This window comes from Capricornis sumatraensis, chromosome 4 (assembly GCF_032405125.1).
Source record: "Capricornis sumatraensis isolate serow.1 chromosome 4, serow.2, whole genome shotgun sequence".
Classification (NCBI taxonomy): domain Eukaryota; kingdom Metazoa; phylum Chordata; class Mammalia; order Artiodactyla; family Bovidae; genus Capricornis; species Capricornis sumatraensis.
Window position 1 is genome coordinate 153,236,972 of NC_091072.1, and position 12,094 is coordinate 153,249,065.

Here is a 12,094-nt window from a genome sequence, read left to right on the forward strand (position 1 = left end):
TGACATGGCCTCGATCCAGTCTGCAAAATGCTGCCTTCCTTGCAGCAACAGGGGAGTGCTGCATCTGGACAGCGCCTGGCACACGGAAGAGCTGCATGCCTGCTGCATCAACGTTACAAGTCCTTCTGAACTGTGCTCTGAGTTTCTGTGACACCAGCTCCAACAGCAGGCTGACCAGTATAGTCACTGGGGAAGCCTGACACGCCAAGCTTCACTCTGTTTTTATTTGACGGGTACTCCAGGGCAGACGTCGGCCATCCCGGCTATAAACATCACAGCCCTCGGCGTGGTGTCTGCAGCCGCCGGGAGCACGGCCATCAGCTTGTGGTAGCCACCAAGCACTGCGGCTCCAGGGCTCCAGCCTCCGCTGGGGCCGGCTGCCCACACCTGCACCCGCCTCCCATGGGGCTGGGCCTCCAGCAGTACTGAGGCCCCAAGAAAGCTCTGCCTCACTGAAGACAGGCAAGGAGCTGGTGCAGAGTGACCCATGGGAGACTGAACCAAGGGTAAAACCTCTTTTAAAGGAAGAATCTACTGACCCAGAGAAGTCTGTTGGTGGCAAATACGGGGAGGAAACTTTCACAACGGGTCTCTCCTACCTGGAGATTCTTCTAGATCACAGGGACACAAGAGCAAACAGGCTGCTGTGGCCGTCCCGGGGCCTCCTCAGCCGTACCGTTCCCCTTCGGGCTCTCAGGCTCTTTGACCGCAGGCCCCTAGCCACACTTTCAGGTCTGACCTCTGAGAAGCCACCTAGTCCCAAGAACTCACCTCCACGGACGTGCGGGTTCACCACCGTGCAAGGACACGAGAGCCGAATGACACACGCTTATTTGGGCCTCTGCATGGAAACAGCCCCGATGCTGTCACGTGTCTGAGGCCCAGGTCCTCCCGGGGCCCCGGGCCTCGCCTGGCAGCCTAGGTCTACAGGGCCCCTGGTGGGGCCAAGTTTTCTTAGGGAGTTGGCTGTGATGGAGGCCCAGGCATAGCGGGACCCCAGGTGCAGGAACTCAAGAGAAGCAGGTCCCTGAGTGGAGGGCCCGAGCTCTTCTGGAGACCGGGGCCCCTTAACACAAAACTACTACTAAAGACCCCAGTTCCAGGCGAGGACAGTGTGAAACAACAGTGGCAAGGTGGAAATAACCCTGATACCTTACACAAGCACAGAAGAGGAACGCAATGCATACACCAGGGACAGGCTCATGCAGTCAGCGTACAGGCCACAGTGAGCTGGCGAGGACAGAAAGAGAGGTGAAGGACACGTGAAAGGTAACAGAGATCCTGGTCATCACCCGCACAGCCCAGGAGCCCTGGAAGGCATCCCCAAACTGCCCTTTGCACCTGTGAGTGATGGGGGCACTTTGACCTCACCTGTGGACACTATCAAGGGCGAGGTCAAGTTTGCTTGGCTTGAGTTAGAGGGTGGGTGGGTGGGAGAGGGGGCAACTTCCCCTCTCAATCACTGTCTTTCTTGGAGCAAAGCCTTGCCCCCACCCTTACCCCAGAGGACCTGTGGAGCAGGAGGCAAGACTGAGTGCCATGCCTTCGGGGTTGGAGCAAAGCCTTGCCCCAGAGGACCTGCAGAGCTGGAGGCACAACCCAGCGCCATGCCTTCATCCCTGCAGGTCCTTGGGATGGTCTCCTGGCCAGCACTCGCTGGGTGCAGGGCTGGACCTTGAGGTACAAGGTGAGCCCTGGTTCAGGAGTCTTGGGGAAGTCACAGAGCTCTACGAAAGGGCCTGGGGTCTAGGCATGAGTTTTTCCAAAGCCCTGTGCAAGCCGCCACACCCCAGAAAGGCCGTGTGGGGGCTTGTCTCCAGTGTGTCCCTCAAGGGCAGGATGAAACCCAGGGTCTGTCCCGTGTCCCCGTATGCACACAGGAGCCCTCCCGGAGAATGGACCAGTCGGAAACAGCCAGGGAACTGTTGAGAAAAGAGGAGGCTGGGTTTCAAGAAGTTTTGGGAAGAAACAGACCCAGAGGGAATTCTCCAGGGCCTTCACTCACTCTTTCTCTCCCAGTCTTTTGCAGAGGCCAGGACAGACCCGACTGACTGATTTCTGAGAAAGGGCAAGAAAAATTCGGGACCCAGCAAAGAGCTGCAGCCGTGCAGGCACCCAAGGGTGGAGGGGAGAGGCCCTTCGCACCAGACCCCGTCTCCTAGAGCACAGCTGTGCAGACGGGGTGCTCAGTGCCCCTCGCCCCACTGCGGCGCCCTCTCGGGGCCCAATTCAGCACCCACACTGGCTGAGCCCAGCTCCACGGGCTGCACCGCCAAGGTCACAGCAAATGTGACAGGGTCTTGGAGGCACAGCCCTCCAGGCTCCAGCGGTCAGGCAGCACTGGTCCCCCGGCTCAGGGTCTGTGTCACACAGAGAAACAGAGTCGGGAGGACAGACCTGGACCATTCCTGTCGCCTGAGAGCCGCAAGCAGAGGAAAGGTGCCTACATGCTCCTGGGCCTGGCACTGGCTCGTCAGGAGGAAGACACCGGCCTGGGGCCCCGGTAGACACTGGCTCGGGGGGAGTCTCTGTTCCTCACCTGCCAGTCCCCCCGGGGCCCTCATGCAGGCTGACTGGACGGGGGACACAGGTGGCATCCTCCTCCACGAAGCAAACAAATGTCTTTCACCATGCTCCGCCACCCCCAGAACAGGGGTCTTTCCGTTGACAGGAACCTTTTATTTCAGGTTCCCTGTCTCCCCCTTTTAATATACCTACACTCTCCCCCGAACCGGCCCCAGAGCGAGAGTCCTGAGGCACAGCGCTGTCAAGCCTACTCCGAGACCTGCCTGAGTGGGCCCTTTCCACCCTCCAATCAGGAGAAATGGGAGGAAAAGAAATACTCAGAAACCTGAAGATTGTTTGGAATTTATTCTCTTAAATAAGAACGGTAACATTTGTTAAAAAAAAAAAAAAAATTAGAAGCACAATACCTTAGTTTCACAGAAAACAAAGTTTCACAGAAAAAACAAAGTTACACAATTAAATAAAAACAGCTCACAAAGAAACACACCAAAACTCACAACAGCACAGATTAAAGTCAAGCACGAAGCTGCACAGAAGGCAGGCCGGAGGTAGAAAGGCGGGCATCCCTGACACAGCTCTGGCCTCCGTACCATGCCTGGAGACCCACCTCTGCTTAATGGCTCAGGAAAAGTGGGGTGTGGAACCCTTAACTCACTGGTCAGGCCTTCAAGGCCACGCTGAGGCCACTTTCAGGAGAGACTATGGGATTCCACTGTCTACAGATACACTAAACACCAAGAGACAGCAGGAAGCTGCAGTAACAGGCCCAGGGAGTCAGACACGCCTTGGATGCAAAGCGGTCCTCGGGGCCCCTGAAAGTGAGCCCTGTGCCCCTGGTCTCTGGTGCTGGAAGTATGCTCTGCTTGCTCTCTGAGATATTCACCCGCAATCTCCACCTCCACCGGAAGCCTGGCTTCTCTGCTCCCTCCAAACCCCTACCGGAACACTAAGATAGGCTAGGTCCCCAGGTAAGCCAGAACTAAGGAAAGAGAAGCTTTAGAAAAAGCTCCACTAGGACTGTGATTATTATTCAGGGCACAATATGTAAACGTGTACTTATACACATGAGGCTGAACCGGTACAAGCACGTGTATGTGTATATGTAAACATGCGTACATCACCATTTGCTAACGACTCTCAGGACTGGGCAGGGAAGCTGGATGCAGAATTCTCTGCCTCACTAACAGGTTTTCCAGAAATGGAAGCAGACTTGGGAAGCAGTGGGAGATCTGGTAATAACTCCTTCCCGATGGCAGGAACCCAGGATGGGTCGGAGTTGTCCCGCCATGCGACTGTCCTGGCTGGTGCAGTAAACGCCTGGTTTCTTGGCGCTCACTCAGCAGGCCCACTACAGAACCCAGGTGCCACACAGGTCTGTCCAGGGATGGGGGCAGGCAGCGCCCAGCCAGACAGCCTTATGTGTTAAGATCATCTTTCTGTAAGATGAGAGGCAGCGAAGGCTTCCTCCCATCCCACGTCTGTCACAGGGACTGGAAGGACAGCGTTTCTGATCCCCATGACCCCCACCTGCACACTTCCGTTCTGGATCCCCACCATACGAGGTGTAAAGGGGAGTCCTCTGGATGAAGAGACGGTCTCAGAACCCGCAACTGAGGGTCTTGTACTCAGGGGGAAACGCACCATCTGGGGTTTTCTTTCTCTACCTGTTCTCCGAATGTTTCCTACGGGCAGGTGCTGAAAGGAAGCCTGTGCCAGGCCCGCGAACCTGCAGCAGCCAGTGTAAGAGGCGTGAGACAAACCAGTTACAGACTGAGAGCAGAAAAGAGGGTTTCTACAGCAAAAGCACATCACAAACGAAGACGTGAGACCAGGCGGCAGCCGCAGGCCAGGCTGCCAGAGACCGACGTTGGAGTAGGTTCTAACTCACGGGTTGTGTTTGCATTTTTGGCAACAGCAGTAACTGTGGTGGAAGAGGCGAACACAAGGGAAAGGAGGGAAACGCCACATACTAAAGGGGCAGATGCGCAACAGCCGACCAGTCACGGCTCCCCCGGCCCCACCTCCCGGGGAACGGGGACCCGGGTATGAACCACGCTCCACGCACCACTCACTCCTGCTCAGGGTGCAGCCCAGGGCACGTGCCAGGACCTGGCCTGACAACTGTCATCCACAGCACACATTCTGAAGTCCTCCAACACCTGAATTTTTCTGAATCTTTTCAAATCAAGGTTCCAGTTAACCAAAACTTTAGTTTGGGATTTTTTTCTCCTATTAAAGGAGCAGAAGAAATCAACGTCAAGCCACGTGTAACAGGCACCCATGTCCTGCTCCTCTCCTGTGGAGGGGAAGTGCTGGTGCCTTGGGGCGTGTCCACACTCAGAGCCATCTTTCTGAAAGCCCAGGTCTCCAAAGACAGCTACGCACTGGACCCCAGCACTCCGGGCACTGGCTCACTGCTGCCCAAAGGGTACCTCCAACCGGGGCTCACATCCTGAACCCCACATGCTGTGAGAGGTGCGTCTCCCTCAAAATCAAGAAGGCCCACAGGCCTTTGATTCATTCACAAGCCCAGCTCTCACCTTCTATCCCTGCTTCAGAGAAGGTTCCTCTTCTCTACGGAACCCTTCTCTCTCCACAGCTCCTAAAATCCTGAAGCCCACCACGCTTCCAAAGCAGATAGTCAGACGGCAAACTGAACCAGATCAAGTGCATGACCAGCAACGGCCTGACCTCCGCTGGCTTCGTTCCTCTGCAGATGTTCACAAGAGGCTGAGCGCCCTGGCTGTGTGCTGAGCCCCAGGTGGTGCTCACCTGCTCAAAAGCACACGCCCGTGTCTCTGCCAGCCCCTCCCCGACTCAGGGGCCCTCAGCACCTCATGAGAAAGATGGATTATAAGGGGCTTAAGGGGTAGCAAGTCCTTCGTGGGTTAAACATGGCTATAAAATGTTGGTCCAACCTGCAGGGCACTTGCAGACTTGCCTGGATCAGAGTGAGGCACACACAGCAGCAGAGCTGAGCTCTCCTACGTCCCGCCCCCGGGGCTCCGGGAGTTCCGAAGCGCAGTCAGAGGAGCAGCACTACCAGCCTCCCATCTGAGAACCAAGAGGACCACCCCGTTCCTCCTCCCTTTGGGAATCCTACGCCCAACTCCTCTCCATCTAGCCGATAACCTGTCCTTCCCACAGGGTGATTTCTGTGGACGGGAGGACACCTGTGACAGGTGAGAGCAGGGCCCTGATGACTTCCTCTCCCGCCGGCTGCAGTGAGCTGGCCTGTGACCAGGCGGGGCTGCACAGGTCCCCGGGACCACCCGCATCTGTGGGACTGTGGGCACACCACACAGGCTGCTTTGGCAGAGAGTAGGGAGAAGTGGCTTTAAGGAGAAAAACACTATTCTTCACAACAAAGCTGGTTCCGTGAGCCCTTCTCTTCCTGCCTTCCGAGATCAGAATAAATGTGTTTTCAGAAGTGGGGGTGGCGGCACTCGCCTCCTGATGCAGGAAGAGGTTAACGTGGAGCCAGCCAGGGCCTGTCCTCCAGTGGTCACGGGTGTGGGGAGAGCAGCAGCAGCCGCCCCAGACACCAGGGCAGCGAAGGGGACAGAGGGGACCCAGTGCAGGTGGGCCTGTGTGCATCCCTGGGACCTTCTCACAGTCCCACGCTCGGCCCGAGGAGCCCACTGCGAGGGACCACGGGAAGGCCCTGCCGCCCTGGCTCGTCACGTGAGTCAGTGCTAAAAGTAGCCGGTTCTGAACTCCTCTTCTCTGGGCAGGCCTGGGCTTGGCCCCCAGATGTCTGATGGATGTGGGCAGGTCCCAGGGCCCGGCAATAAAACTCTGAGACTTGGAACAGACGGCACGAGGTGTGGGCGATGCCACTGACCTGATGGTGCCCTACTGGCTCACAGTGGGCCAGTGAAACTCCCCTCGGATCTGCACCAGCACCTCCGACAGCCCATAGAGGAAGGGGACCCCGAACGCAAGCAGCTGGCACATGAAAAAGGAGTCCGGAGGGTTCTGGGCCGCCTGATGCCCAATCGATGAAATGCTGCACTGGAGGTGCTGGCTCATCCCCTTGGCCATGTCGCAGAGGCCGAGCGAGTGACGCGCCACCCAGCCAAACAAGGAAGTGAGGCTACCTGGGCTTCTCTCGGCAGGGCTGGCACTGGTGCTGGGCCGTCCGCTGGCATCTGCGGCGGGGCTGTCCTGCAGGGGTCCCCGGGCCTCCTAGGAGAGGAAGATGACTGAGTGAGGCACCACGTCTCAAGAGACAGTGGCACCTGGCTGTGGTCACCAGGCAACCCAGAGAAGTGCCAGGACACACATCACGGGGGTCCCAGGAGTCACGGTCCAGAGGTGCCTGGTACCCCTTCCCACGGGCTCTCTGCCACCCCAGAGGCCCTCCAGGAAGCAATGGTCAGTTGCCGACACACACAGGGACACCCCATCTGAGAGGATACCAAGCTCACTTGAAAAGACAAGCAGGGAGCTGACTATGCTCAGTCTTTTAAAATAAAGTTCTTAGATGAGTGGTCCCTAGAATAAACAAAGTTAAAGGAGTTGGCTGCAGAACATTTATTTCGAGCCAAGTCTTTTTCTAGCGTTCTCTTCTCAGGAAAGGTGAAACTTTCAAGGCAAAAGGCTTTTTTTTATACAGAACGAACAGAAAGGAGTGGTGAACACACTCTTGCTAGAGTAGCTCAGGTGCTGTCAAGAACACTTCCATAGTGAAACCCAACATTCGATGAGTCCTGACATGCTGCCCCTCCCCAAATCAAACCAAGACCACTTCTCAGACCCTCCCACTCACAGGAAGGGCTGCTCAGTGGTCACTCAGGGTCTGTTGGCCATGCCTGAGCTGCCACCACACTGGACGGTCACCTGGTGCCCCCACCCCTGCGGCCCAGCCCCATTACCTTTCCAGACAGAGGCGCCCCTGCCGGTCTCTTCCTCTGCGCAGGGCCAGACAGCCGGTAACAGTAGTGTGGCTTGCAGTAGAATTTACCTGCAGGCAGCAAGGAGCAGGGGAAGAGGTAGTGAGCAAGTCTCTGAAATGCCAGACTTGACTGCTGGTCTTAGCACACGCGTCCCCATTGCCCCAGCCCGACCTTGCTCAGGCCAAGCCAGGGTTCTCATCCAGGGAAGCCAGGCCCTCCTCTTCCCTGTGCCCGGATGTGTGGAGGCCACGGAGCCATCACCCAATCAGGGCCCAGAGCAGAGACTGCAGCCTGTACAACGGGGCCAGCAAACAAAGTGGCTGTGTGTGCAGAACAAAGATGTGGTCACATGAAGAGCTGGAGGAGCATTTCTGGGGGAACCGAGAATGAACACAGTGCTGGAGGCACGAAGGCTGCCACGGGTGGGGCAGCACTGAACACTAGCTCTGCCGCGGCCCTCGGGCAACCATGTGCGACTTGGCGCTGGTCAAACTGCAGCTCAGATCCTTAGTGGGTCAGATCAGCATTAAAGACAATGCAAAACAAACCAAAAAAATCCTGTAACTGACTGTGACTAGAACAAAACAGAATTAAGCCTAATAAGGAGCATCAGCGCACACGGGGCATCCTCAGGGTCTGAAAGTGTTCCCCAGTGCTCAGCTGTGCCTGCCTGGCCTGCCTGGGTCCTGGTGTAACACTGCATCCTGCTGCATAACATGTGTGTCCTGCTGTGCAACGTGTGTGTCCTGCTGTGCAACGCATGTGTCCTGCTGCGCAACACGTGTATCCTGCTGTGTAACACATGAGTCCTGCTGCGTAACATGTGTGTCCTGCTGCGTACCGTGTGTGTTCCGCTGCATAACACGTGTCCTGCTGCACAAGATGTGTGTCCTGTTTCATGTGTGTCCTAGTGCATAACACATGTCCTGCTGCATAATGTGTGCATTGCTGCATAACACGTGTGTCCTGCTGCAGGTGGGATCACAAGCTTGATTAATGCCAACCCTGGCTTTTCCCATGACGCTTGTAGTGGAATTCAGTCACAGAGGGGTGTTTTTTTCTCAGCCCTTTCTTTATTCCCACTTACAGTCAAGGTTTTGAAAATTAAAGGACAGACCCTGTTAGAGAAACTGTTGAAACCGGAGTAATCTCACTCATCTTTCTCATTTGGAGAGAGTGGCTCCTTTAACAAATTAACTTTCCTATTCTTGAAGTTAAAAATAAGAAGACCTAACAAGAAATATGATAGAAAAGATCAATGAAACTGATTGTTCTTAAGATAAAACTGACATCAGACTAATTCAGAAAAACAGAGAGAAGACTCAAATAAATAAAATCAGAAACAAAAGGAGACATTACAACTGATACCACAGAAATACAAAGGATCTAAGAAGCTCCTAAAAACAACTATTTGGCAATCTAGATAGCCTAGAGTAAATAAATAAATTCCTAGAAACATAATTTATCAAATCTCAGTCATAAGAAAACAGAAAACCTGAACTGACCGGTACTGAGTAAGGAGACTGAGTCAGGGATTAAAATTCTCGCAAAACAGAAAAGCCCCAGATGGGATGGTTTCACTGGTGAATTCCATCAAACATTTAAAGAACCAACAACAAGCCTTCTCAAATGCATCCAGACAGCTGCACGGGTACACTCCCAACTCATTCATGAGGCCACCATCAACCTCATACCAAAAGCCAGATAAGGAGCCTTCGAGAAAACTACAGATCAATATCCCTGCGAACACACGTGCAACCACAAAATATTAGCAAACCAAATTGAACAGCACTTTGAAAGGATCACACACCATTATCAAGTGGGATTTATTCCAGGAAGGCAAGGAAGCCTCACCCACAGCTCTCCAGAGTCCACCCAGGACAGGTGAAGTGCTTCCTGACACTCTGAGCATCACGGGTCCCTCCTCCTCTGCACTGTCCAAAGTCAGAGTCTGCACTGTGCCCTGGAGCCCACAGGCATTCTCACACTGTCTGCTGCCAGGGCATCCCACGCAGGACCCAGCCTGCTTACACTCCATCCACCCCACAAGAGAATGTGTCTCCAGGTGTGGCACGGAATCTAGGGGCAAAAATACTTGTGGTTCAATTCTCTGGGCCTGGAGGGATCCTTCCAGGCAAACCTCACAGACAGAAACACTGGGTAGGCTTCACTCCCCAAGCCCATCAGGGAGATCAAAGGCGTTCTCTGAAGACCCGGTATGTGCGGTACGGAGAGCTGCACCCCTGCCCTCGCTTTCCGTTCGTGTAACCAGAGGACCAGGGGCTACAACAGTAGGAGCCAGCTTTTCTCAGCTCCTCTCATTCACTATTCAAACAGCCTGGAGGAGGGACTATCTCCTCACCGCAGGGCGGCCCCCTTCTGTGTAAGGCCACCCCACGAGGATTCACTCCCACACCTATTCACCTGAGTGTTTTCACTGTTGGATCAGTAACACAGCCTCTCAAAAAGTTCCTCTGGGGTCCTGTAGGAACAGGTGTAGAAATCATCAACGTCTTAGGTGACTGTTTGCAGTTAACCCCAAGGTTTATCAGGTGGCAGACACGCCTCTCCATTAGGCTTTGCTACCAGTTCACATAATCCTCCACCTTCTGCCTCGTCAAGACCATTCCATTAAGCAATCAACAAATACAGCAAAAGGCCAGGGCCTGACCAGCACAGTAAACCAGAGGAAGGCCTGTGCCACGCGCTCTCAATTCCACAGAGATGCAGATGCAAGAGAGAACGGGTGAGCATGCGCACAACTCGGGCACCTTCGGGAAGCCAAAGTCCGAGAACAGTGGCTGAGGACTTAGTTTCAATGTGCTGCCACTGACCTCAGGCAAGAAACGCGGTTTTTTAGGACTGTGATTCTTCTTCTCTAAAGCAAAGATAAAAAGACTTATCCTCCTTGGGCCCCTTTCATTTTAAGATCCTGCCATGAGGTAGGAGAGCACGTTATCTCTGAAGCCAAGGCAGGCGTTTAGGTAAACACATGCCCTTCGCCTCTCCACGGTCATCTACAACACTGCCTGGTGACTCTGTGGATGGGGCGGGAATGCTCCCGAGAGACAGAAAGAAAAGCTTCTGTGCGAGCAAGCGGTGGGGGCCATGTCCGGGTGCACCTCCGGCACGGGGAACTCACCGTCCTCGAGGGCGTAGGCATAGGCCGACAGGCGCAGGGTGGTGGCGCAGTGCTCACACTTGAAGCAGCTCCGGTGGAAGAACTTGCCCTCGGCGCTCAGCCGCTCCATCACGTAGACCCGCTTCTGGCAGAAATAGCAGGTGTCGCTGCCTCCCACGTTCTGTGGGAACTCCTTCTTTATGGAGCCCTGGGGGAGGGAGGCACAGGTCAGGGAGAGGTCTCCTAGCACTCCCCGGGTGCACGACCCTCACTAAGCGGCTCAGCCTGAGGACCAGAGCCTCGTGCCCAAGCAGCACTCGGCAGAGAGTCTGTTCTCTGCCATTTATTAACGATCAAACCAAGTTCTTTCAACAGACTCTGATCTGAAGGTGCTCCTGTGGTTCTCCATGGACACAGGCTCCTGGACCCTAGAGCACTCACTAGGAGATTCTGTGTATACCGTTCACACAACATTCTAAACAACAATTTCAGCCCTGGAAGGTCAGTTGCAAAATACAGATACCTCAGAAAAGAAAAAAAAACAACACCACCACCACCACATGGCACATAGTGGCTGCGTATGTCACTAGAGCTACTTAGAGCAAAGCAGGCGTGCTCTCCAGAGCTGCCTTATCCAGACAGACAGTGCCCTTAGCGTATCTTACCAGTTCCTTCTTGTCTAGAAGGGTTTTGGGTTGTTCTTTCCTTTGAAGCTGATTGGCTATCTGCTCAGCCAATGAGCTCACTCCGCCCGTGTACATCTTTATATACTTCTATTGATTGGAGATTGTAAAATGACCAGAAAGAAGGAAAATGAGAAGGAAAAAAAAATACATAAATTAAGAAGACGGGGGCGGGGGGGAATCTTTGAAAGGTATCAAATGAACACAAGGTGCAGCCACAAACATGCCAACACAGTGCCCACGAGCAGGGGACAGGTGTCAGTGCCCACACACTGGCGCCAGCACAGGCGGGGCAAGGCTGCAGAGACAGTCAAATCCAGCAAGGAGAACCTGGTCCCTCTCACACCTCTGGATGAAGTGCAGGGGCCGGGCAGGACAGGGTGGATGTGAGAAGACAGGAGTGGGAAGGGCCTATGGCCCAGTGGCTCAAATTGCATAAAAAGAACTCGAGGGGACCCCCTCACCGACCTCGTAGACAGCAGGCACCAGACAGCAGGCATGTCCCCGGCCTGGGAGAGGGCTTGGGGAGCTGCTTCCTCATTTACTGACAGAAAGACAGCAAGGCCAACTCTCCACCTGGGTAATGTGTGTTCCTGGGGATGACATCCCTCATCACTGATAACTGCTGCACTCAGAGCCCCCGTGCTGGGCATCAGAGGCCCTGGCTTTACCAGGAAGAACCTTCCTCTGCCCGTTCTCCTGTGGAGAGTTCTGTATTCCCCTGGGCCCCGCGGCCAAAGCCGTCCAGGCTGGCCAGGGCACTGCTGAAGCCGCTGCAGGAGTCTGCAGGGCTGCTGTGGAAGCCAGATGTGCTTCCATCCAGGAGGGGTCCTTCATTAAGTTGAAACGAGACAAAAGAAAAAAAA

The 12,094-nt window shown here is 54.7% G+C and overlaps 1 protein-coding gene across 3 annotated transcripts in view; it reads right to left on the bottom strand.

The window, feature by feature from the left end:
• The window catches only part of MICAL3 (microtubule associated monooxygenase, calponin and LIM domain containing 3), a 73,889-nt gene that overhangs the window by 34,825 nt on the left and 26,970 nt on the right, over positions 1-12,094 (bottom strand). For 2 of the 3 annotated variants that reach the window (XM_068969811.1, XM_068969812.1), the window contains exons 16-18: positions 10,567-10,753; positions 7,404-7,492; positions 6,627-6,714 (exon numbers count right to left, since the gene is read on the bottom strand). In XM_068969811.1, coding sequence (XP_068825912.1) covers positions 6,627-6,714; positions 7,404-7,492; positions 10,567-10,753 — 364 coding nt within the window. Of the gene's footprint in view, positions 1-6,381; positions 6,715-7,403; positions 7,493-10,566; positions 10,754-11,210; positions 11,319-12,094 lie in introns of those variants that run through there. The other variant, XM_068969813.1, reaches the window with a different exon arrangement.